We start from the raw sequence: 27,146 nt of genomic DNA on the forward strand, positions 1-27,146 counted from the left end.
TGGTATGAAATTGATTTATTGTTGGTATGAAAGCTGACTTAAGTTGTGTATTATTTTTATCAAAAAATGGTATGATATCATTGGTCCAATTATGTGAATTGATTGTAGTTTGTTAAATCACTCATTTTTTGTATAAATTATGACTAATGTTGGTATGAAATTAGTATTTCTTATAATACCAAATTCATATAATAGGAAGGTTTCTTTTTCAATTTCTCCAACTAGGTTGATGGCACTACGGAAAAACAAAGAACGATGATGGCGCGATCAGTGAGAGTGAAGTAACTAGGACTGTTGCTAGCAAATTTGGTGAACCCCGCATAGCAAAAGAACATGCTCTGGATACCAACAATTATCCTACACCTAGACCACGGAGATCAATTTTAAGATAGTTGATTGCAACTTAGACTCTTTAGTATTTCATGTTTTTTTTAACTTTTGAACGATATATATTTGTTTTTTATACAGTTTTAAGTATTGAATGATATATAATATGCACTGTTTTCTTCAAATCAGTTATCAACTACATATGAATTACAGATTGACTCTCATAATTTCAGGATACTAGTTATATACAAACTGCATAACAATTGGATACAAATTTCTGGATATCAGTTATATACAAACTACATAACACTTGGATACATAAACAGTTTAGTTTTGATATTTAATTGGAGACCAAAATGAACACCACATAATTGGTATCCAAACTGTATATAGTTGGCATCCAATTATACATACCAACATTTATTCAAGTTTCACAAAAAATATTATGTAATATGAAGAAAAGAATGATCATACAAAAATATCAAAATTTGAATATATTATACACAAACAAAATCAGAATCATTTTTGATTTCATTGTTCTTAACTTCTTTTTTTTACGTTTCATTAAAATAATAAATCGCAAATAATACTAACCAGAAGGATTCCATCTACCACCATTTTAATTAATACGTATAAGAAGCCTTCCATTACAACAAATTGAAAATTGTTGAACCAAAACTATTTGGAACTAGTCGTACGTGAATGACGACAATTACAAGAAAAAAATCGAGGAGAGAGAAACGTTTGAAATAAAAAAAAATCTTCCTTTTGAAATACTTTTAACTGATTTGAGTAAAAAAAAGGAAATCAAATATTCATATTTTGTTTTGAATAACGTTTGAAATAAAAAAATAGAAGAGAGAAACGTTTGAAATAAAAAAAAATCTGCCTTTTGAAATACTTTTAACTGATTTGAGTAAAAAAGGAAATCAAATATTCATATTTTGTTTTAAATCTCCTAAATTTATGGCAATTATCAATTATCATTAATGTATTCAAATTAATTAATACAACTATATCCATTTTTTACCCTTTATTATTTTTAAAAAATTGAGTTTTTACTATTATTTTTTTCTTTTTTTATAATAAAATGTTAATTGAATTTTTACTATTATTTTTTTTAATAAAATATTAGAACCTGAAATTTTTTATTGTTACAACTTGAAAAAATTATTATACTGTCATAACTTGAAATTATTAGTCTTATATATGTCATTTATAAAAAAAATTCACTTTAGCAATTATTCATTGATCCAAAATAAATTAGTCTATACCTCTTCTTTATTTTAGGCCAAATTTCCCCTCATTTCCCTTAAATTAAATTGATAGCCTTTTTAAAATTTAGGCCCAATTCTCCCAAACCCAAAAGTTTTGCCATATTATTAGTTATTTTTGTTCTTTTTTCTAATTTATTATTTTTATCTTATCGTTAATTATTTTTGTTCATTCTCATTAATTATTTTTATTTTCTCTTTTATTCTTTTTCTCATTTATATTTTTTTTCTTCATATTATCCTTTATTAGAGATACCATTTGATAATATTTTTATTATTTCTTTTTTTTTGTTAGTTTATGTTTTTTTTCTCTCTTTCTATATTTTTACCTGTTTCAAGAAATTAAAATAATTTTTTTTGTTCTTTTCTTATTTATTATTTTTATTTACTCTTTTATTCTTTTCTCATTTATAATTTTTATTCTTTTTTCATATTATCCTTTATTAGAGATACCATTTGGTAACAATTTTTTTTAATCCTTTTTCATTTTATATTTTATTAGAGATACAACTTGATAGTATTTTTATTGTTTATTTCTTTGTTCTTCTTTTTTATTTTATTTTTTCCTTTATTAAAGATACCATTTGATAATATATACTCTTACAGTATCATTTATCAATGAGTATAGGGTACGGACAAGAAACCTTAATGATACCAAAATTATATATATTTACTCTTATAGATATATAGATACTTTTATAGTATCATTGACTAATGAGTAATTTCTGAACAAGAAACCTTACTAATACCACAAATATATATATAGATACGTTTATAGTATAATTGATTAATGAGTAATTTCTGAACAAAAAACTTTAATGATAGCACAACAATATATATATATATATATATATATATATATAGATACTCTTATATTATTATTCACTAATGAGTAGGGTGTGAACAAGAAACATTAATGATACCACAAATATATATATACTAATTTAGTATCAGTTACGCAAAATTATCATTTGGGGCATCTATTGTAATTATTTAGGACATCAATGTAATGGGGTGTATTTTTATAATTAATCTATATTTATGGAGCATTTGTTTAATTTCTCCTTTTAAAAATGTTAGCACTAGTTTTTTCATGCATGTAATTTATACATGTATCCTAAATTAAAAAAAACACAAAAAATTATACGAAGTTTATCAATACTATTTAGGGAAAATTTGATAATTATACAATAAACTACTTTGTTTACAAAAAAAAATATTGTCAAGTTCCCTGAAAAAAAGCCCAAAATTAGAGACCTTGTAAAGCCCGAAAAATACCCTAGTTCACTTATTCCATTCAAAAATGAAAAAAAAAAAGATTTCTATCTCCATTACCGCACAAACAACGATTTCTCTCTAATTTCGCCGATAAATGCTCAATTTTGCTGGTGATTCATTGTCAATTCTTCAATTTAGCTGATTCAGCCAATTTCTGTTTTGGTTCATCAATTTGTCTATTAATTCATCAATCTCAATGGATTCTTTCACAATTTTGATTCACACAAAGGTGTATTAGAGAATAACAATAAATACGCCAATTACATTATTGATGTTGTTGTTGTCAATTTTGATTGTGATCTTGAAGATCTAACTACTGCTGTTTCTACACAAAATTGGTGTAACTACCATAGCATACTTCATGGAGATGAAATATATCATCACTGATCAGTCTCTATCTATATTAATACACAATAACACGAGTGTTAAGATTTATATGGAGTTGAAACGAAAAAAATCAGATATATCTTCGTACCCACTTTGTGTCACGTTAAAATGAATTTTTATGGAGGTCTTCAACAACTGGACTACAATTGTTAGTCTCTCTATAGGAAATAAAGATAGTATACAAAAAGTATACAATGCATATACATTTGAAATGCTTGAGGTTGGAATCATAGGTTATGGTGCACTAGTCAGAGAGAAGGTAAATTATATTAGTGATAGTTGTTTTAACTTGAAAGCTGAGAAACGATAAATCTGTAAAGATAAGATAACGATTGTCAAAGTTTAGAAGAACTATGCTATTCAAAATCAGTTCTGATTTAGGATCAAAGATCATGATCAAGCAATGCAACAACTTAGGACCCGTTTGGCCATAGATTTCCCAAGTAATATTTGGGGGGAAATTTAACAAATAGTATTTGTTCATACAATTTGCCATTATTTGGCAAATATTTTTGGCAAATTTCCAAATACTAGTTTTTTCTAGTTTGATTTGGTTTTTAAAACCTAGATTTTTTTTGTACTATATGGACCCGTTTGGCCATAGATTTCCCAAGTAATATTTGGGGGGAAATTTAACAAATAGTATTTGTTCATACAATTTGCCATTATTTGGCAAATATTTTTGGCAAATTTCCAAATACTAGTTTTTTCTAGTATTTGGGATCTTTTAAAAATTAAAATTTTACACCAAACTTTTATCTTTTACAAAAACACCCTCTATAGTAGTTGTTGCGTTGTATTACATAATTTTTTACGTGAACACCAAAGTAGTGATGAAATATTCAGTTAATATGAAAGTGATGATATGGTTGTTGATGAAAATGATGAACAATCGGCTCATGGCAACAAAGTTATGTGCTTTGTCTACTTCACGATATATGGAATGATGCTGGTTGCACTCACTCCAAACTACCACATTGCTCTAGTGTCATGGACACTACTTGTTATTTGTTGCAACGAAGATCCAATTGACTTGTAATACAAACTTATGGTTAGTTTTGATAATTTTTAAAACTTATGGGTATAAATCATATTTTTCTAAAAAAGTGAAATATGTTTCCCAAATACTGTGATCAAACACATGGTGAAATTTCACCCAAATAATATTTGCCAAGAATATTTGGAAATCTATGGCCAAACGCTAGCTTAGATTTTGTTACTTTTTCACTATTTCTATTATATGTATACAATAACGAATTGAATTCTTCAATAATTTTCACTCTTTAGTTGTCATCAAAACTCTCAAGACCGGTCACAATTGTAAATTCTTTAAGACCGTACCTCAAGATGGTGCCATTAATCTTAACCGACAAATCATTAATATTATCCAAAATAACCCCTCTCAACAATAATGCATGTTTAGGTGATGCCGAATAACACTGTTGAAACATTTTGAGCTATCTTTTATTGAATGCGTTCTTCAACACACTCATGAAATCAATGTTGGTATGCATACTAAACCCTACACTATACATGTTTGTCGATTGAATATAAAAACCACCAATATTTTACATATACCAAAAGGAATCATGTCAAGAATTTATGAACATTAAAATAGTTTGACAAATAATACTAAAACGAAAGTAGTACAAGGAACAACAAAATAAGAAAAAAAATAAAAATAAGAAGACATACACATATGATCAAATGTTATTAAAGTAATGAAAATATGTTAATTTGAAACAAAACAGAATGTCCACTAGACTTAGAGACCTAGAACCACCATTAACAATTATAAAAAATGTGAAAATATAAAAAAATATAGTAAGTCAAATTTCACGAAATACCTTTTGATCACATCTTTCGGTTCTACTTGTATCCTCAGACTCATTTCTTGGGCGATCATCTGCCTATTTGTCGTCCACAACAGTCTGACTGCCTTTTACTCGGCATGCTACAACTTCAACTTCACTTTGATTATGATTTTGCATAGAGCAATCTTAGCGCTTGGACTTATATTCACCATGTTTAGAGCCTTTTTTGTTTTGAAACATATATTTCAAAATTCTTTTATTTGGAGAAACATGGGTTGCACTCGCAACCGATACACACACAACATCAATGAAAATAAATAATGTCAAAACAAATTGAAATTGAAGATTAAATTGACTCAATTGAAGATTCTCTTAAAATGGCTTAAGACTGTAATGAATTAAAATTGAACCAAATTCAAATTATCTTGAGCTCAACCCATAAATTTTTGGACAAATTGGATGAGTTACCTATATTTGAGCTCATTTTGATACCCTACGAGCTATAATCCACCCAATACACATAGTCAGCACCCTAAATCCTAATAAAACCTAGAAATCACCTACGAAGATTCAAAGTGATGAAAAAACGACAATAATCAACGAAGAAGGAGATAGCTTACCTCCACCGAAGGTGAAGAGGACGAGCTAAAAACGAAAAGCTAAGAAGAGGTGAAAAAATTCGGACAGAATCATGCATGTTTTTTCTGGAGAAAAGAAATATAATAAATGTATATTAGTTACATCAAATATGACCATTTTATCCATATTTGGTCATTTCGGACAATGTTGCAAAACAAAAAAGTGGTAAACAAATATCATGAAAGGCCACTTGGTGTAATTTTCTCTATTATTTAAACAAATATGTAAATAAATAATTATATATGAAAATATAAAACAAACAATAGTATATACATCCTTATTCTGTGATATTTCAGCTACACAATTTATCGTAAGACACATTTTTATGAGAATTATATAATAATAATAATAATAGACAGTTTATGCTATTCTTACTTTGTGATATTTGAGCTACACAACTTAATTGTAAATACTACTCACATGTTATTTTTCAGCCTAAAGAAAAGAGAAAAGAGAAAAAAAAGAAAAGAAAAGACCTTTTTCAGATTCTAAAACCCTAAACCCCAAATACGTCGTCTCCCTTCTTCCTCACTCCTCTCAGGCTTATAAAAAGCGCCTAAACTCTCTTTCATCTCTCCCAGGGTTACGAAAAACCAGCTTAGCAGTTAAGGTTTAACGATGGCTACTTCACTGGTTGCTCAATTGCAGCGGTTAGCAGTCCCGGATACTGAGCAGCGTAAACGACCATTTACTCGTCCTTCAATCTTGTTTGACCCAAAAGAAGCCGCCGATATCGAGCTCGACACCATTCTCAACATTGCTCAATCAGGTGCCAACCCTTTTTAAGCATTCACAAATAGCTGCTTGTTACTTGTAATTTTCAGTAGGATACCAGGGAATTGTTTTGGTGTGTACTTTTTTTGCTTGGTCCTCATGCATAGTCTTATTTAATTGCTCCAAAATCCCACCTTTCAAGTGCCACGAAACTTATGCCTGATTGTTAAGCTGCGCACTTCAGTGTTTTTGGGCTGAAGTGAAACCAGGAAGACTATTGGCAGTTCCTAATTGGGATTTTCTGTATTACCAAGAAGTTATGTATTGGACAAAGTTATCTTACACATGTAGATATACAGGGCAAAGCAAAATAGTTTTATATTCATTTTTTCATCAAGCATTTACTCTTCATATTTTTCTGGACTTCGATTGTTGTTATTGTTATTCATTTTTATTGGACATCACCTAAATAAAACTTTTTGGTGTTTTCTTATATGCCATTCAGGTTTGGAGGTGTTAATAAGTATCGAAGAAAGATTTAAGAAGTACAAAAGTGACTTGTTTAGTTATGGGAGTAGAGAATTGGATAGAGAGTTGATGGGGATTGAGGAAAACAAACGAATCAACGCATCAATTTATTCCTACTTGCAGTTGTTATCAGGATATTTTGAGTTATCAGCAGCCCTAAAAACATTAGAGTACTTGATTCGTAGATACAAGTAAGCTGCTCAATTTCAGTTGTTGAATTTAATGCAACACACTATTTATTGGTGCTTCTTAAATATTTCTATACCACTTGATTTACACACACTGTTTGCTTCATGCTATTTGCGTTTGTTTCTGTATCTAACTCTATCTGATTTTTCTTTCAACAGAATTCACATATATAATATCGAGGAATTAATTTTATGTGCCTTGCCTTACCATGACACTCATGTATTCGTTCGAGTAGTGCAACTAATAGACACTGGGTAAGAATGTTAATGTTTGCATATCTCATGTGGTGGCCTAGGATATCAGATACAGGAATATAACATCTTCTGCCTGTTTCAGGAATAGCAAATGGAAATTTCTTGAAGGGGTTAAGGTTTCTGGTGCACCACTCCCCAGGAAGATTATCGTGCAACAAAGTATACGTGACTTTGGGATCTTAGAGTGTTTGTGCAACTATGTATGCACCTATCCGTTGTGTGTATACCTGATTGTCTTTTTGATTTTTTTTTTTTTTTTTGATGTATTACAAATTTTGAATGGAAAATTATAGGTGACAGCTTCAAAGAAGGTTGAGCCATCAAGGCCTGTATCTGGCTTTTGTACAGCTGTAATATTTGAGGTCTTAGGATCACTCACTACGATAGACAGTGATGCAGTGAGGAGAGTCCTGCCTTTTGTGGAATTTGGACTTCAACCAGGCTCAAGAGGAGGAACCGATCAAAAGGTTAGCTTAGTGGCTTCGTATGCGATAACTATTTTATGTTATAATGCTGCTTGACATTCTTTTTATTTTGCCTCTTGTCACCAAGTCCTCCTTAGTCTAAAGATGTCGATCACTGTTTGATACTCCAGAGTAAGAGGTTGGCTTGACTTGTACTGTGCAAATCTGGAGGCTGTCATGAACCTTTGTCCTGTTTGATTTTTAGTGCTACCAAAACAGAGATCTATGCATGTGGTGACTGAGACGTGGAAATACAGTCACATTTTATGTGTTTTTTCTCATTCCATTCACGTTAACTTACATTTCTAAGTCTTCCCCTGTAGTGTTCTTTTTTGCCTACTTGATTAAATGTGTGGCACATTTTGTATCGGTGGAATTTCTTACATTCAGACATTCTAGAGTCTTCAAGCCATATCATTCATTGATCTTGTGAATGGGATTTTGGCTTTTTGTAGGCTGGTGCTCTGATGATCGTTAGCCTGCTAGCTGATAAGGTAACTCTGTCCCCTAAGGTTGTCAAAAGCTTGATCCGTTCCCTTGCTGAAGTTGCTCGAGCAGATGCAAGAGATTCTACTGACTTGCAGTGGTGCCGTATGTCTTTGATGACCCTAGTCACTCTTGTCCAGGTATTGTTGTGTTCCATTCACTTTGGTAGAGAGTATTTTCAGCATTTCTTCCCTCTGGTTTGGGTTAGAAAAATGTATTATGTGGTTCTTTTTGATATATTTTATCCTGGGGTCTATACTAAGGGTCCTTTGGACATGATACAAGTTGATTTGAAGGTGAAGTTTTGTTTGGACATGCATTTGGATTTCTTAAGTTGCATTTTTTCTTATAACATGAAAATCCCATAATTTGTGAAAACTATCAAAACTTCCCCAACTCATATACAATCTTACCAAATGAGAAAATAATTGTTCATAAACAAGGTATCAAAATATCCTAAAACGTTGAAATAATAAATCACATATTTCCATGGTCCTTTTATAAATAAATATTTGCTATTACATGTTATTACAAACTTTCAAATACACATAATTTTTCTAAGATTCATTGGTTCAATAAATCAACAATTATACTCCCTCTGTCCCTTTTTATATGACTTACTTTCCTTTTTAGTTAGTCCCAAAAAGAATGACACATTTTTATATTTAGTAACTATATAACTTTAAAATACCTATTTTTTACCCTCTAGGAAATGATTTCTAGCTACACAAATATCTATAATTTATTTTAGAGCGCAAGTTTCAAAAGTCTTTCTTTCTTCCTTTCTTAAACTAACTATTCTTATTCTTTCATAAAATCTCCTCCCACATGGTATTGACGATCTCTTCCCATCGAACATGAGTCTTTTTTTTTCTTGCAAAATTTAAAATTATGGGTCTTTTTTGTAAATATAAACTTATGTTCCAGTCTTATATTTAAAAAAAATTGAAATCACAATTTCTAATTCTGAATCCTACTGTTTGGAGAATTTTTGAGATTTGAAATCATGATTTAAAATTGAAGTTGGAATTTTATGCAGATTTTTTAAGCATACGTTGATTTGAAATAAAATCGCTTAATCATGCTCCCAATCCTATGGCCAAACGCGTACTAAATATGCAAATTATGTTGTGTTCTAGACTTCTAGTGGAAAGCTTTGTGGACTTAGAAGACGGATTTCTTACACTATTACTCTGATAGTGTTGTATATTTTCCTCGTTATCACTTAGCTACCTTAAAAGTGTTATTGTTCTTATGGTAGCTGATGCTAAAGAATCAACCCACAAATAACTGCTTGTATATATTTTACGACAGCTAGATATCTAAATGGATATGGATAATATTAGGTGAGCTTCAAGAGTGTCTGTGAATTATGTTTTTTTTTTAATTACTATCAACAGTCTGTAAAAGCTTAGCCTCAAAAGTCGAGTAGCAAAGTGGTGGTTAGCAGAGAACTTATTATTGTATGATTTTAAAGTGGGAGCTGTTGAAAGCATATTTATCTGTTTAATTGTTTGGTTCTAGGGGTAACAGTGATTTTTTTATTAGTCTATTGCTGTATTCTCTTAAGACACCTTTTTGTTGTTGATAGATGATTACATTTAACTAAAAAAGGAACTTTGTGTGTCGGTCATCTGATTATCCCTTTCTACATAAAAAAAACTAGGAAATCATGGAATCTGGAACAACAATGTTTAACAGGATTAGTTCTCAACATAGCTTGTTGGAGAGTTTCTTTGTCTTCTAGTATAAAGATATTCAGAATTTTATGTAAGATGCATGGTTAATAATGAGAGCTTTGGATAGAACCAATTGAGATTTAAGATGAAGGCAAAAGAGGAACTTAGCTGTATCTACTTTGTTTATGGTATAAGTTACAAATAGTTTGTTGTGTGCACATTTATCTTGGACCTTCATTATGATAAAACTATGGACACATTATATGCAAGGGAGTCAATACTTTAGAAGTAAAGTCTTGAGGATCAATTAGGGATAGGATTCCCAAGATGATGGTCTTTACGCTCTCAAATTTCATTCTTTGCTTGGATGCAATCCAGTGAATTACTAGGGCCTTTCTGGTGGCAATAGTTAGAGAAATGGATATTTATCTAGATTACTGAATGCTTAATTTTTTTTAAATGTCAACATGATGTTAAGCCTATTATGTCTCCTCATCTGTATGTGTCGTGGTGTCTGTCTGTCTGCCCATTTTCCAGATAGAGTGCTAGTAGTTGTTTAATTGATTGAATATTGATCGCTGTTACCTTTATATAAAAGGCAAGTTGTTTATCTGATTGCATGAGGAATGGCACAGGAACATATCCTTCTCTTTTACAATGTTGACTATTAGCATGCTGGTTGAATTTTGTAAGTGTTCTAGCAATTGTTATCTATGTCTCTAACTTCGTACTCCGGTTTAATAACACTTTATGCAGTTGCAATCTGTTGAAATTATCCCCAAGAAGATCGTTGATATCCTCAAGGACATCAGGTGTAATGTTGTGCCCTGCTCATGTACCACCACATAGTAAACCGTATGTTGCCTAAGTTGAAATTTGTAATATTTCTCTGAATCCTGTTTCTGGCTGTTTGTCTAAAGGGATATTTCGGGACTTCTAAGTGAATTGGTAGAGGAGTTCAACACAGAGAAATTTCTGGCCTTGTTTTTGGACTCTCTTGTTGAATACAGGTGGGAATGGCTGCTATACCTGCTCTGACGTTTTACTGTTTGCTAGACCCTCTGACTTTAATTTTTATGTTTTGTAGTTGTTCCGATGATCTTTGCCATGGAACTCTGTTGTCTATAGTAGAGATGGTTCCTTTAAAGGGCTTTGTTGCTTGTATAGTCTCAAAGCTGCTTAACACATCTTTGCGGATATTGAAGGACAATGATTCAGCAGCTGCAGGTTTGCTTTGTTTTAAGATTAGCATACACATCATCTATTCCATCCTATTGCATTTGAAATATTTTCATTGATTTCGCCAACCTGACGTGCATAAATGTCATATATGCTAAAACTAGTTGAGTAGGCACACACTGTCCAAGCGTCTGCTTAATTTAAATTCAATTAAATGTTGATAAAAGGGAAAAGCGTACTTGGGTTCAAAGAAAAGAAGGAAAAGAGTTTGCGGGGTGGGGGTATGTGGCAGACTGGATATGAAATTAAATTAGCTCCCATTCTTTTAGAGGATGATTGTTTTAACTTTTAATTTGTAGTGGTTAACGGGGTATTACGGGAAGAAACATGCAAGTAACTGTGTTACACTACTACTCTGCTCACCCTGGAAGACTCCTGGTGTTCTTTAACTGCATGTCTGAATAAGCATCTCAGATCCTATAGATTCTTGAATAATATTTCTTGTTCTGCTTTTGCTAACCTGTATTTCTTTTTTCATGTCATTCTATGCTTATAATTATTAGGGAGCCGGTGCAATCAGATATTGGTTTCTCTCCTTAAGAAATATCTGTTCGAGTCACGTGAAGCTGTCAACAGATATATTGAGGTTTGTTTATCTTGCTTGTCTCTCCATATTCTGTGTGGTTTTTGATCTTTTCTTATTATGGGGTAATTGTTTAGTTTAATCATTGATGTAAAATATCTTTTTTTTCTTTGCGTGCAGGATATTAAACTGCGGTCCAAAAATGACTATGAAATAGTTATCAGGATGTTGAACTGTAATTTAGATCTTTCACATGAAATATCTAATTCAAAAGTTTGGTTTGCCATGGAACATCCAAAGGTATCTTTGTTTACCTTCCCATATTATATATTTCTATCCTGATGTCTTCATCCTTTGGGCTGGCTACTTCTCTCTTATATTTTTCATAGAAGTAAAAAAAAGAGGATAGTTTGCCAATTAAAAAAGAAATAATAAGATATTTTACACTTCACATCTTCAAATGGGCGAAAGGCATGAGTATCATTGGGAGCAACTTTGTTTTTCCCCTGATAATGATGATTTGGAGCAATCTTCAAAGCAGTACCATATGGTTAGTAGTAATATGATCTTTTCCACTAAATGGATCAGAATTTGGGCATATTTGACCCCATTGTTACAAAAAGACTAAACAGACTGAAGGATAGCAGCTAAGATGCATTGCTGTTGGCATTTTGAGTTAACGAGTTAGCCAGAAAATGAAGTTGTCCATCTTCTGACAAGAAATTTCACCAATACAAATTAATTCTTCAACTAAGAAGTGATATTGACATTTGGAAGAAGCGCAGTGATTTTTGTAATAATGATCAGATATCTTGTGATAAAATATAGATCAATTTTGTTATTGGGAAAAAATGTTGTTTTAAAGAATAATGAAGTGGGTTGAGAACCACAAGGTCTCAGGTTCAAATCCCAGTAGAGATAAAAAGTACTAGCCTTGGTGGACAGAGGTACCTACCTTGTACATTTTGCTGGTGGGAGGTGACAGATATCTCGAGGAATTAGTCGAGGTGCGCCAAAGTTGGTCCGGACACCATGGTCATCAAAAATACAATAAAATAAAATATTGTTTTAAAGAAGAGATGATCATCTGTTACTATTCTCAAAAAAAGAAAGAAAGATGATCATGTGTTTGTACTTTGTAAATAATATTTTAAAGAGTAGATCACGAGTCTGTGCTTTGTACTTGCCGTTTTAAAGAACTTCTGAGATCAAATCCAGTTAAGTATGGTACAAACTATTATTTACACATTTACATGTGTTTTTTTTGCAGGCTGAGGTTCGTCGATCTGCTCTTTTGGGCCTGGATGTGCGTGGTATGTTGAATGTTGAAGCAGCTGATTCTCAGGTATTGCTTCGTTCCTTTAATCTAGATGTGCTGTTTAACCTTACCCAACTAGTTGTTTTTATCTGGTTTTTGACCTCATCCGGAGAGAATTTAATCTTGATATGATATACTTTGTTAGATCATAAGCAAAATTAGTATTATTACTCTCGAATAAAAGATAGACCTTGAGCCTTGATTCAACCCTAAAAACTGCTCATGAAGTGAGGATTGCTTACAACCATTTAAAGAGACCTATTCTGTTCGTAAATAGTTGATGTGGGGAACTCAACACACCCCTCACTCGGGCCTACTAGAGCATAGATGACATACTATGAGGGCTCAACATTGGGTAAAACCAAGGATTGGAATGTGCCTGGCTTTGATACTATGATGAGAAATTTCTGCTCAACTCAACCCCAAAAATTAGCTCATGATGTGAGTATTGCCAAAGACCATATAAGGAGATCAAATAACCTTGCTCACAACCTATGTGAGTCTTTGACAACCACACACGCCCGCCCAAGAATGGACATGTGGAGTGTGAAAAACTTAGTATGAGGGCCCAACATCGGGTAAAGTGTAAACCAAGAGTTGAGATGAGTCTGATTCTGTAATACAATGATAAGTAATGGACCTTTAGCCTAACTCAACCTTCAAAGGCAGCTCAAAAAGGTAAGGATAGTCAAGATCTTGATCCTATAAAGAGATCTTCCCACCCCTAATAGCCGATGTGAGAACTCAATACTTCTTTGTTGATGGTGTCTGCAGAGCTTTAGATTTATGGCGATCGAGCTGTATTCTGAATTACCTAAACACTGAGTATAGTCCTTCGGTTTTTAATACTCCTATCCGACTATCAACATGAGTAATTGACATCTGAGACTGAGAACTTTATCCTTGGGCTGTTTTTACCATAAGTGAAATGAGCTAGTATGTTAAGGACAATGCCATCACTGTTTAATTTTAGCTAGTATTGTTGTGATTGTTGATGATTTCTTTCTGATATTCATCTGTTTATATATCTTGTTGAACATTAAGCATACTCCTAATATTTTTTTGAGACTGAAAAATCTTCAAGCACGCTCCTAAAAATTCTGATTGCTGAATGTTAATTTCCTCTGTTGGGATGTTTAGCGCATTCCAAAATTTGTCTTTGCATCTAAATGGGGAGGAAAATGCTGCTGTACTGTGTTTGGGAAGCTCTGACCTGGATTTTTAGTTGTATGTGTTACTTGGCCCCACCTGGAATGGTTGAGGGAAGGATGCTCTAATAGTTTTACTGGGATGTGACTTTGCAATATTATTTGATTGTTGCATGCAGCTGTCTCTTTTCAAATAATTGTAGTTTGGAGGTTTAATTGAATTGGTATGCTAGCTTCTCTATAATTTGCTGCTCGTCTATTCTGCATGAATCTATTTTTATGAGGTGCATTGAATTATTCTATTGATAAAGTCTCTTCAGACTTCATTTCTAATATCTGCTCTTCCATTCAGAGATTTGGCACCATTCAAGATGCTATACTACGCCGGCTCTGTGATGAAGATATAACTGTTGTTCAGGCTGCTTTAAACCTAGAGGCATTGCCCGAAATAATAAGTGCTCCACTTCGTATTGATGCATTCAGGAATGTGCTCCAAAGATGCATTAAGTTATTATCATCAGGTATCTTAACTTTTGCATTTGGTGAATTTTGTCCTGAATTGGACATATGTTTGCATTAACTCTTCAAATTACAGGTGCATCTCATGGTGCCTCTCTAGCTGTTGACATCGCTCTGTCTTGCCTCCAGCATGCTGCAGCGGGTTTGCCAGATGAGGGTGAACATGTGAAGATGGTGGCGGCATTAATTTTTCCCTTTATTATGATAATTCTGAAGGTTACATTGAAAAGTTTCAGTTGTTTCCTTTTAGTCACCGAGCTCTCAAGTTTAGCTTTCTCATTATCTTATTCTTTTCTGATGTTTAATACAGACCCAAAGATTAAATCTGAAAGCTCTTGAAATGGCCAAGCAAATTAAGTGGCCTTTCTACGAGAATCTGGTCAGTGTTTCTCTACTGGATAAGGTAATGGTTTGTATCATATTGCTGAGCATCTCTTCATTATTGTCGTATAACAGTTCATCAGAATTCAGATAAAGGATACAATTGCCCGTCTTCATTTTTAATTTTGAAACTTTAAATAGGTCTTTTAAATCTGGGTTCCCAATTTGCTCCATTTTTCGCGTATAGTGATTTAACTGCCACTGTTATTGTTCTGTAGAATCTGAGATTGTAGTCTAGTCATCACAAATTCCATCTGCTATATAATTTTGTAATAGGTCTTTCAGTTTATATCTTTTCCTTATTTTCAAATGTAAAAATATGTGTGTGCATGTCTTAGTGTAACATAATGTTACCAGAAATCAACTTTGGGACTTGCTTGTAAAGAGTTAGGAAATAAATGTTTGCAGAAAGCCTATTCCATTTACACTTTTAAACAGTTCTCTTTTTTTCTTTTACTCTGGGGGCAGAGGAGGTTGACGGATGCCCTCCTTTGGGTGGGGGGGTGGTGGTGCGTCATTTGTTCTTATTTAATTTTGTCAAAAAATGAATGATCATTGAACTAATATTGCATTTTTAATTTATATTTAGAAACTAGATTCTGGGAAAATATCCTCAATCAACGTGGAGAACATTAATGTGCTAGCAAAAGCATTGTTAGTACATCCCGAGGAACATTTGCCTTGGCTGGTAGAATGCTGCAAAACCTTGAAACTGTCAAAAACTTTGTTCTTGTTGGTGTTGTTGCAATCTTTCACACTGCTGGAAACAGGTAATTGAATGGCTGGTTTGATGCTCTGGTGCTTCCACTCTATTCCCGTTTTTCTACCCCAGTGTTCTAGGTCGGGCCTTCCTTGATGCTTTAAACAAGTGAAAAATTAACACCAAATTTGCAGTGCCTATTAATCTCTGTTAACGCATGTCTAAGCTTTTAAGATATCCCAAAGGACTCATAGAAATTGTTTGATTTATATATTTTGTCAAAAAAATTGTTCGATTTATATGTACTAATATTTGACCTAGAATGACTTGCTTTGGTTTTAGTAAAATGTTCAGACTTGATTATTCTTGTTTTGAAAACTGAGAAATCGCTGAGGGTCAGTGTCACATGGTTAGAAACATGGTGGATAATGGGCCCTCGGAGATTTCTTGAATACAGAAAAGGATGTGAGTCATTATTGTTTTTTGCTTTTCTAGAATCACCCAGACACACAAGTGTGGAGGGAGGATATGATATAAATTTTTGGATACCAGCTTTGAGCTGATGATTGATATGCAAATGTTACCTTTATCAAAAAAAAGAATCACCAAATGTGGCAAAATGAAAAATAGATTCTTAGTGTACTAGGTTATTTAATTACACTTGCAACTGAATCAAGTCGTGGCAATCTGGGTTGAAGTTTGAAGATCCTTAAAATAATGGTAAGTCCTTTCTTTAAAACAAGCTAACAACACCTTATCAAAATCAACAACATACCCAGTGAAATCCAACAATAGTAAAATAATGTGATAATCAAAACAGAACAAACAGTATATGGTGATAAATATCAAAAGCAAGAAATTACAAGAATAGGACTAGTAGTCTAGTACTACTACAAACATCAACAAGCCTAAACCTTCTAAAAGCAAGATAGCACTCCACTACCTACTAACCTTCTACCTTAATACACAACCTCCACACCTTCCTATCTAAAGTCACGTTCTCGGTAATATGAAGCTGCGGCATGTCCTATCTAATCACTTCTCCCTAAATACTTTTTCGGCCTACCTCTACCTCTCCTCGTACCCCCTATATCCAATCTCTCTCACCTCCTCACGGAATGTCTGCGCATCCACACTGTAGAACTTACCTTTAAGTTTAGGTGGTACCTTTTTATCACACAAGACTTCGGAGCTACCTCCACTTCATCTATGCCGCACCAATGTGATGTGTGACATCATCAATGGTGTCCCACTTCTGTGTATTTGCAGACCCAAGATACTTGAAATTCTCTCTATTGGGGATAGTCTGTGTATTTGCCTCACTTCCACGCCTGCCTCATGCATCGCATCACTGATTCAACAATTTTGAATATCCAGAAACCTAAGAAAAGAGGCCAACTTCTGTTCTCAACAGTCTCTTTTTTTCTCTCTTTAGAATCTTGTTTTTGATACTACCCTTTTCATTGTAAGATTTCAAATTGCAATGCTCGAATCTCCGTTCTTGAGTTTAACATTTTGAACCAAGTAGTGGTACCTGAGGATTCACGTTCCAATTGGCTGCTTTTTTAAAGCCAATTCTTTAACAAATTTTTGATTATTCCAATCTGTGATGGAGCTAAAGTTAATTAGGGAGTTCAATTTTGTCCCCCTTGTTGGGAAGTAATACTGTGCAAGTAGGGTAAAAACAAAAGTTTGCTTGTATGTATATACATTGTCGAATCTCCTTAATATAATCATGTAGTGGTGAAGGGTGTTCAATAATTACTTCAAGTCACAGGTTCATATTCCTAGTGTTCTATTCTTGCATCTTTTTATCCCCTTATTAGAATTTCTGGATCAGCTACTGATTCAAATTTACAACTCAGAAAGAGTAGAAGCTAACTAATATTGGACAAAGGATTAGAATAAGTTGAAAAGATACTTTTGCTCTTTGATTTTACAACTCTAATGATAGATTACTGCAACGTTATTTTGGAAAATGTTATGTTTACTTTTGGCTCCTCCCCTTTGTTAGGAGATGGTCAATTTTCAACTTTCTTTGGCATTTGCTTTCCGATTCTCCGAATGGAATGGGAGTTGCTCGAGTCTGCTGGGAATATTTCAGAAGAGGTGGCTGATATGTAGTTTTCTGCCATTGACAGCAGTAGGTTATTGTTGTTTTTTGGCACCACCTTTTGCTAATATCTTCCTTCATTAATTACAGTTCAACCCAGGATTATGGGAGGGAGACATTAGTATACTCATTAAGCATATGCTTGCTACCAACCCGAAAGAAGTCAATGGTGAAATTCTGACTTGCTTGTTTTGGAGGCTGCTTGGGTCATTTAGTAAAATAGCAGCTGAAGCAGAACCTTTGGTTGGTGATCCATTTTCTTATTTTGACATCTATATATTTTTTGCTTTTTCGTCACCTGATGTGTTTCCTGCCTTGTTTGCAGGATAAGAATGAGAACTGGTTATGCTGCTTTCGCGATCTGTTTGTCTTTCTTGTATCGCGTACGAACCATGTCTTCAAGAAACATCTGTCTAATGTTGTTGCAAAATGCAAGCTCCAGACATCACACTTCCTCTCAGAGTTCTTTACTGATGAAGGTTTTGAGACAGTGCCTTTTAACTTCTTCATCGTTCTGTATTAGTGTTGTTATTACCAACTCATTTTTTTGTGCATCTGTCTTTTCTTAAGCAGTAATATCTTGACCCTCGAGAATATCAATTACTAGAAAAGCATCTTTCTTAAATGTGCTGTTAATAATTGCCGTTTTCCTGCATAGTGACATTATTTTGTGAATTTACTTTTTTTGAAGTTCTTTACTGAGGGATGTTTAGAAACTGTTTCCTTTAAATTCTTGTTTATTCTCTTAACCATCTTGCTATTACAAATTTTACCTTAATATTCCTCCCCATAGTTAACTATTAATAAAGGTCCTTTCCTACAGTAGTTGTTCATCATATCTTAGAAGACTCATATTTTGATGTTTAGCTTATCAATTTCTGGATAGACAACTGACCAGACCGTTACTGCTAAAACTAGAGTGTTCAGTAATGGTGACACTTCTTGGTTCAAGTTTGCACATTATTTTCATTTCTGATTGGTAGTTTCATTTGAGATTAAGGCATTTGAATTGCAAGCTTTTCTGCTCAAATGAAATGGTCTCTATGCAATCTCTTAAAGAACATTAGTATCTAAAAGCATCTGTGGAATACAAGCATGTTGAAATTACATTCAACCTGTTCTACAATGTGTTAAATTAAGGTTAGGTGTGAAGCTAGTGATGTGTTGATAAAAGATCTGAAGTTCGTACAAGTTCTCTGGAGGAGAATTATCAATTTGTCTCTGCGGGGAATCGATCCATTATATCTCCTTTTCTCAGCTAAATATGATTTCTGTGTTAACTTTCTCTGTCTGAATTTTCCTTGCATGGCCCAAGAACCCTAATCCCTTCCATATTAAACTTTGTATTAAATTGATAAAGTAAAATCAACCTAACAAAAGAAAAGAAACTTGCCAATTCTTTTTAGGGAGTTCTCTAGATAAGAAATTGGGTAGATGTTGCACTGAAGAGTATATACATACCGGACTAGCCTTCCAGGTTTATAAAGGATAAACTTTGTGCATCTTATATGGTCTCGCAAGGTTAATTCTGAACTCTGCACATCAAGGAAACAAAATGGATGAAAGGCAAAGATTCAGTCTGGGATAACTGTAGAATGTGATTGGACATCCTAATTTTGCCAACAGTGGGAGGTCTGATGAAATTTGAACTGAATTTCTGGAAGGTTTGTTTGAGAAAAGGAGCCCTTGTCAGTTGCTTAATTAGTAGATAGTTGTGACGCAGTGATGATTTTGTGATGTTTATGGATTTGGTGAAGATGTCCATTCTGGTGTAGTCAACTATCTGGAATTTTTTATTCACTGCTCCTTTATGATCTTTCTTGAGGATTTGGGTTACTGTTTACTATATTTTTGGATGTTTTGACCCCACAGGTGTTTCTGCTGCTCTCCTTATTGGAAGTCTTCAAATTTTCACATCTCTTTGTGCTCGTCCGGACGAGAGTCTTTCATTTCAACTCTTGGCTGAATTTCCCTCGATCCTTGTTCCTCTATCAAGTGATAACCAGGTTTTGCATTTACTTCTTAAATTTAGAACGTTTTAGCAAAACAACTCAGACTGTTCTCTTAGAAAATTTTCGTGTTTCTCTCTTTTGTTAAGAGAAACACATTTTAGCTTTTCGTTTTATCGAAAGAAAATGGAAACATGCCTTTTTCTTTAGATGGTGTTCTGTTTCACATTTAAAAGCAAAATACTTTTTTTTTTCTGTATGTAGGATGTGCGCACAGCAGCAATGAATACCGTTGAAGGACTTCTATCCTTGTGGTCACGCGTTGATTTATCCAGATCTAAAAATGGTATTCCTCTCTGGCAGAAATCAGTTAACTCTCGTTTACTTCTTGTATACTACTCCTGTACGGGGATTTTTTCCCACATCAACAAAATAAAATCCCCCATGAAGAAGAAGGTTCTCCAGTGATGTCTTTCTCTTCCATATGGCTTTAACATTCTGCAAAATGACAGGTCCTCCTGCTGTCTGGGTTCATTTCCTGGGAGAAATATTGGGCTTAATGGTTCAGCAGAAGAGATTGCTAATATCAGATAAAAATGTCCTCTCATCATTGTTTTCATCATTGCTAGGCAACTCCAACGATTCTCTCTTAGTGCAACACAATGTTGGAAAGAGGTTTGCTCTGTGCTCCAATAGCACCCATCATTTTTTTTAAGTAAATGTTGCATTCTTTGCTCCATATTTATTTTTTGGTCTGTTGCGACCTGCGGTTGGGGAGTGGGTTACCGTAACTTAGTTGAGTATGCCAAAGACTTTGATCCGATGATCAGAGCTCTTCTATTTGATGTTTCTTTCTTATTATTAAATAAAAGCCTATGAGCAGTATCTAAGCAAAGAGAACTTGGTCAAGTGCTTTTGTTGATATCCAGTAGTCAAACTCCAGGACAAGAAGGAAAATAGAGTGAATCCTCTTCAAAGGAAAGCCCCACCTGCTGATACCAGAGCCTGAGATGGTAAACTTGTATACATAAAGAACACAATTCTTGAACCATATCAGGCAATTGTTCTACCATACGAAGTTGGATATTGAAGAAGATCACACTGTGCAGCAACTGTAAGATGCTGACTTTGCCGTGGAAAGAGTAATGAGAGGAAAGCCTTGACCTTCCCTTGTTCTACCCTTCGAACTCGGAGATTGAAGAAGATCACTCTATGCAGCGACAAAGGCAAGATCTCTATATGTTGATAGATACCCGAGAGACTGAGTCCTTGGGGGAGAGAGAAAGGAGGCATTACTCCCAGAAAACGTGCAACCAACCTTTCCTTCCCGCTTCTTCCTTGAGATTCAATCTCATAGAGTTCGTTTCCCGTTCTCAACCCTTGAAAAATATGAGCTCGCTGTTTCCTTCGCAACTCCCGGAACTTCTTCGTAGTGGCTCCCCTGCATCCCTCATTTTCGAGAGAACCTCAAAATGTCTCTAAAATAGTTAACTTTGTATATTACTACAACAGTACACAGGCAGTACTTAGCAGTTTTACAATAAGTTCATCAAATCTAGCTATCTGATCCTAAATTGAGTCTAGTACATCAGTTAGGGAGATAGTGTCATTGGAGTATAACTGATTACACCAAAAACACAGTAGCAACAGGCAATTAAGTTTAACTTTTTGCATACTGTTTTCTATATTATCAAAACATCTGGAATTCCTCTCCTTCCATATTGCCCACCAAATGCTAGCAGGGACAATTCTCCATCTCTCTCTGCTCTTAAACTGCATTCGAAAAATACTTTCTTCTGATTTTGTCCGATTTGTTGATGACCCTCTGAGGAATTGGAAACACCGACATCATATAAGTTGGGAGGGCATCAAGGACAAAATTTATCAAAGTCAGTCTCCCACTTCTGGGTAATTTCCACCTTGCTAGCTTTATTTCATTATATTCCAATTCCATTCATTTAATATCCCTTTGGTATTGTTGACATGGAAAATGTCGTTTCTAGTCTCTTTTTCGGTGCTAAGCGAGGTTTCTTATTATTTTTCAATCTTTTCTGCTAGGTAATCTAGGATAAGTAATGTTATATGACGCGAGGCTTGTTGAAAGGATTGATATTCTTGCAGATTTATCAGATGTCAACATCATCTTATGTACAGTCTTCATTGTTTTTGAAATATGTTGGCATAATGGAGGTTACTTAAATTTGCTTTCACAGATTTGATCAGACAACTAAAGAAGAAATCCTGGCTTCCTTGATAGATTCTGCCCTTAGATTTTCTGCATATGCAAAGGTTGGCCTTCTTGATATGTTTATACATGCAATGTTTGTTTTTGTTTGACCTTTGTTGAACTGTCAAAATTTGTATACAGCTAAAGATTTTGTCGTTGCTCAAAGGCGTGGGGCATACGGTTCTACGTGTTAATGGTATTGAATCATTAATGCTTGATCTTCTTGATAGACGCCAGAAGTATCATATTGGGTTTGACAAATCATGTCATAAGTTGTCACAAGTTGAAGTCACCATTCTTTGTATTCTACTGGAGGTAAAATTATAAAATATGTAAATCCCTTATATTAGTTCTTATTATGTTTATCTAAGCTCCTCAATAATTTGACTTGGATTGTCATTGTTCATAGTTGTGTATAAAGCCTTCTACTACAACTGTTGGTGACCTTGAGGTCTTGGACCCTGTATTAAAAGCCTTGCAGGTTAGTTGGCCTTCATTCTGTACCCTCCCACCTTTTGAACATGTACCAATATAAATTTCAATACTATGATGAATCATAACCTTCTGAGAAATATACTGATAATATACCATACTTTCTGGTCCTAGGTCAGTGATGTGTTGTCCGGAGACCCTGCTATTCTGAAGCCTTGTATGACTGTCCTTGAGGATCTTAGCAATTCCTTTTATGCAAGTCTGAAGACTGAGACTCAGGTTAATGACTAGGCATTTATTACCTTGCTCAATGTGCAAAGACTGATCTGAAGCAGTTTTTCTCCTCACTAATTTTATAGTGGATTTTTGACATAGCTGAGCTAAAGGACTTTGATGTTAACAAGAATAAACAAGAGCTGATTGACATGATAATAATACTCCAATACTTCCTTAATTATACATTTTCTAATAATTGGCTACTCTCTCTCTCTCTCTCTCTATATATATATATATATATATTTCATTTGGCTATTTTGCATATATGAAGTCTGTTGTTTCGGTTATCTGTTTCTGTGTGTCCATGTACCTGATGTATACCTGATAAAGTACTTGTGCTTCCTGAGCTTGGATTCAGGGAAAATTTATGCCATGTATACAATCTGGAAACTTTCATAGAGTCTAGAGAGTATTTTAAAGGCTTACATGTGGTAACTGCATTGTAAGCCTGCTTAGGTTAAACTTCTTTCTGTTTCTGTAGGTCCACTGAGCTGCCAACATAAGCTTTATAATGCAGCACCATTTTCTTAGTGTCTATAGCATGTAGTTGGCCTCTTCAAGTCAGCTTCCTTTAGATCAGGATAAGAAGGGGAAACTATAGAAAAAGTTGATTTCTGGCATTCTCTTGTTCTTGTGGAAAAGAGAGAATAAACGTTTAAGCGGGAGAAAGTTCTCTGTCACCCATAAATTCTATCCTCAATTCCATAGGTTCTATTCTCAATTGCTTAATGATAAAAATATTCTTGTCATAGGTTTTCCTATTTTATGCTGTCTTGTCTTCTTGCTTCTCATGCTTTTTTTTTCTGCTTCTGCTACTACTAAATTCTTTAATACGTAGGTGGTGCGTGGATGCCTGACAGGACAATGTATCTCTATTATCAATTTCTTAATAATTGGATGCTTCACTCTTCATACTATCTGAACTTCTTTTTTTTTTATATGAATGTTATCTAGACTTCTTTGATTACTTTGCTGCTATTCTCATTCTTCTTTCTGTGAGTAGAGTGCATGAACTTGAATTTCTTCTTTTAACTAAGTATTTTTCCTGAAAACTTGTATTTGTGAATGTCATTGATCATGGTTTGAACTTTCAGGATCTTGTCTTTCGGCATCTTGTGCTCTTGTTTCGCAGTGCCAACGGGGATATACAAAAAGCCACAAGAGAAGCCTTGCTTCGCATTAATGTATGTTCCTAACTCTCTTCTCATCTGATATGCAGTGATTATTCACTGTCTAAGCATGTTCCAAGTTCCAGAACATCTAGCACCAATTTACATGTATTTGTTATAAGAAGTCTATGTGAAACTAATATAGCTCATTGAAATGAGCAAAATTGTATCTAGAGTGTTCTCTGAGTTATAAATCATTCTTTTGCCTACACACATACTCACTCTTTGTGCTCTGTGTCTATATCTAATCCGAAGCACATACGTGACAAGTTAGTTGTATCCAAAACACATAGGTGAGAAACCTTGCAGTAATAAACAATAGACTTTGGAATCTGTCCGTGCGTTCACGTGCAGATCATTCCAATAATGCTAGAGTGCATTTCGCTTTGATCTGGAACTTGCAAAAATTTAAGGCTTTCATATTGTCTTTACGCTCTAGCTTATGTTCAACACTAATTACCAATTGCAGTTAAGAAAACCATACAAGTCCATAAGCCCTAAGTTGTGTATCATGTGCTAGGGAGGTAGTGAAACAAAGTCACATCTCTTTCTAGATTGTGAATGTATTGGACTGTGTTCACTCAATTGGTTCGGTTTTTGGTATTCAGTCCAGTTTATTTGATTGTCGGTGTTTGGTTCTGTTTTTCTCTCTCAGGTTGATTTTCTTGATTCAGTGTCCCATTATGGGGCTCAAGTATTCTTGCTTAAATTTGAAAATATTTTATAAATACATAAAATCATTGTCTTATGGTAAAAGAAAATCCACATTGTTTTACTGACCTGGTGAACCTCAATGGTATAAATATCTGGATTTTAAAAAAAATCCTTGTACACTCTAAATCGCTCTTTTAGTGGGGGAGGAATAGCACACAATGCTGTTCTTGGACAAGGGAGTCATTCCTCCAAATAAAGCTAGTGGTGACTGACTAAATTTTTCTTCCAGATCACTTGCTCGATTGTTAGTCGGATACTTGATTTCATTTGTGAGCAGAAAGTTTGGTCAAATGGGTCAAAGCAAGAAAAGAAAAGAAAGAAAAGAAGTGCCTGCAATAATCGTGATGTTTGCCTTGATATTATTCCGGGAGGTGGAAACGTTGTTGCTTTTGTTGGTTCTCTGCTTGATGTGTTGCTGTTGAAAAAAGACATGGAAAACAGGTCAGTTGGACTTGTCATGCTACCATCTTATTGACTTGTCCACGATTAGTGCAGCAATATGACTAACCTATGCCTATAGATACCCTTGTTTTTTGACTATTGATGATATCAATTAATCATTTTGTAGAGGTTCTCTCATTTGTCCCTTGTTCAAGCTGCTTCAAAATGCCTTCATTGATAATGAGTGGATTCATGTGGCTGCCAACCAGAGTGATTTACATTATCATTCTTCATCTGGAAACTCTCAAATCATTGCTGATGCCGCTGTTCACATCCAACAAGAGTTGCTCCTTATCTTGGAAGACATTACTGCTAGTGTCACATCTGAGGTTTTATTAGGGGGCCTTTTTGTTTAAATATACTGAGTTATTTTGGGTTTCCTTATCCACATTTACTTATGCATTTTGTCAGGATAAAAATTCTATGAACTTTGATGTGGAGCTCCTCATTAAGTGTGCCCGTTCTGCAAGCAATATTGTCACGCGCAATCAAATTTTCTCATTGTTATCTGCTATTTCCAGAGCTAAGCCAGATGAAGTTTTAGACCATATCTTGGAAATTCTTGTTGTCATTGGGGAATCTGCTGTCACTCAGGTCTTTCTTTGAGCATATGAATTTTTTTCCTTTTCCTTTTGCCGCTCTTTGTTTTTCAGTACTCCTGTGTTGCGATAACTGTTTTGAATTTATGCGTCAAATTTGACTAATGATAATTGAACACCATGTCACACAAGTCACATATCAGTCTGCATGTTGAAACTAGAAGTTCCAACAATTTAAAAATTGAACACTGCATTTATGGTATTGAGTGTGTATATTTATGCATCTCTACCGAGAGATTTTACATCTTTAAGTTCTCTTTCTACAGTGGGACAGCAATTTTCAACATATATATGAGGACCTCATATCTGCGGTTGTACCATGTTGGTTGTCTAAAACTGACAGTGCAGACGCGTTGCTTCAGGTAATATGGGCAGCATCCCCCTTACAATAATAAAATAAAAAATACGGACATCATCCACTAATAGATGCCATAACTCATGGAACTTTGTACTGATGCTGTAAATCTTTACTTCTCCAGATCTTTGTAAGTATTCTGCCTCAGGTCTCTGAACACCAGAGGATTTCAATGATTGTGCACGTTTTGAGGTATAGAATTCAAATTTTGAGCTGTAATATGTTCTCTGGCTGCATCATTTTTCTTTAATACGCTTCTCTTGCAGGCATCTGGGTGAAAGTGTTAGTTTAGGATCATTGCTCTACCTCCTATTTCGTTCGCTAGTTGCGAGAAACTGCTCCTCCTTGTGTGACAGAAGTGATCCATCTTTCAGTTACTCAATTTCCCTCATAACTACTCAGTGGGAATATTTATTTGCTGTAGATTTGTTGGAAAAATATTCGTGTACAGTATGGCTTCCCTCAATTTTGCTTCTTCTTCAGCAAATAGTAGTTAGCGACAGTGATGCAACACTCTTCATGGAGCAGCTAGTTGCAATGCATTTCATCTCAAACAAACTCCAAGATCCTGAAATTGCTTTTAAGCTTGATTCAGGGGAAGATTCAGACAACATTCAGGTTTGTATGCGTTGTCATTTCTTTTGAACTACTGTTTAGTAAATGTATGATAGTTATCCTGATCACTTGAAAGATGAATAGTGCATGAGTGCTTCATAATATGAGGAATGATCCTCTTTTTTTTATTTTTTTTATTTATGAAGTAGTGAGGAATGATCCTCTTCTTGTATTCATACATCAAACTTTTTCGGGTTTGTATGCAAATTGATATGTTATTCTGTCCAACAGCCTTCTCTTTTCTTTGGTATCCTTGTAATAATATATTTTGGGTTCATATGCAGACAATTGTTTTATGATCTTGCTTACCATCCTATGATAAGTTTTTCGAATTTCATTTGCGATCTTGATCTAATATCCAGCAAAACATAGAGTAATCCAGAAATTTTAGGAGT

General features: G+C 34.1%; 1 protein-coding gene across 1 annotated transcript in view; it reads left to right on the plus strand.

Moving 5' to 3' along the window:
- The first annotated feature begins 6,151 nt into the window (after nucleotides 1–6,151).
- Nucleotides 6,152–27,146, plus strand: part of LOC102587093 (uncharacterized protein At3g06530) — a 28,512-nt gene continuing 7,517 nt past the window's right edge. The window contains exons 1-33 of the mRNA XM_006358163.2: nucleotides 6,152–6,488; nucleotides 6,939–7,152; nucleotides 7,309–7,404; nucleotides 7,487–7,604; nucleotides 7,698–7,871; nucleotides 8,324–8,494; nucleotides 10,790–10,845; nucleotides 10,954–11,043; nucleotides 11,121–11,260; nucleotides 11,776–11,858; nucleotides 11,976–12,095; nucleotides 13,066–13,140; nucleotides 14,614–14,782; nucleotides 14,857–14,996; nucleotides 15,091–15,183; nucleotides 15,751–15,931; nucleotides 17,876–17,970; nucleotides 18,065–18,217; nucleotides 18,300–18,453; nucleotides 19,847–19,980; nucleotides 20,188–20,269; nucleotides 20,436–20,598; nucleotides 22,137–22,212; nucleotides 22,292–22,465; nucleotides 22,560–22,631; nucleotides 22,757–22,861; nucleotides 23,953–24,042; nucleotides 24,971–25,182; nucleotides 25,310–25,511; nucleotides 25,594–25,776; nucleotides 26,048–26,143; nucleotides 26,261–26,328; nucleotides 26,403–26,754. Of these exons, the coding sequence (XP_006358225.1) occupies nucleotides 6,338–6,488; nucleotides 6,939–7,152; nucleotides 7,309–7,404; nucleotides 7,487–7,604; nucleotides 7,698–7,871; nucleotides 8,324–8,494; nucleotides 10,790–10,845; nucleotides 10,954–11,043; nucleotides 11,121–11,260; nucleotides 11,776–11,858; nucleotides 11,976–12,095; nucleotides 13,066–13,140; nucleotides 14,614–14,782; nucleotides 14,857–14,996; nucleotides 15,091–15,183; nucleotides 15,751–15,931; nucleotides 17,876–17,970; nucleotides 18,065–18,217; nucleotides 18,300–18,453; nucleotides 19,847–19,980; nucleotides 20,188–20,269; nucleotides 20,436–20,598; nucleotides 22,137–22,212; nucleotides 22,292–22,465; nucleotides 22,560–22,631; nucleotides 22,757–22,861; nucleotides 23,953–24,042; nucleotides 24,971–25,182; nucleotides 25,310–25,511; nucleotides 25,594–25,776; nucleotides 26,048–26,143; nucleotides 26,261–26,328; nucleotides 26,403–26,754 (4,482 nt within the window). The 5' untranslated portion in view covers nucleotides 6,152–6,337. The remainder of the gene's footprint in view (nucleotides 6,489–6,938; nucleotides 7,153–7,308; nucleotides 7,405–7,486; nucleotides 7,605–7,697; nucleotides 7,872–8,323; nucleotides 8,495–10,789; nucleotides 10,846–10,953; nucleotides 11,044–11,120; nucleotides 11,261–11,775; nucleotides 11,859–11,975; nucleotides 12,096–13,065; nucleotides 13,141–14,613; nucleotides 14,783–14,856; nucleotides 14,997–15,090; nucleotides 15,184–15,750; nucleotides 15,932–17,875; nucleotides 17,971–18,064; nucleotides 18,218–18,299; nucleotides 18,454–19,846; nucleotides 19,981–20,187; nucleotides 20,270–20,435; nucleotides 20,599–22,136; nucleotides 22,213–22,291; nucleotides 22,466–22,559; nucleotides 22,632–22,756; nucleotides 22,862–23,952; nucleotides 24,043–24,970; nucleotides 25,183–25,309; nucleotides 25,512–25,593; nucleotides 25,777–26,047; nucleotides 26,144–26,260; nucleotides 26,329–26,402; nucleotides 26,755–27,146) is intronic.

This window comes from Solanum tuberosum, unplaced genomic scaffold (assembly GCF_000226075.1).
Source record: "Solanum tuberosum cultivar DM 1-3 516 R44 unplaced genomic scaffold, SolTub_3.0 scf00271, whole genome shotgun sequence".
Lineage (NCBI taxonomy): Eukaryota > Viridiplantae > Streptophyta > Magnoliopsida > Solanales > Solanaceae > Solanum > Solanum tuberosum.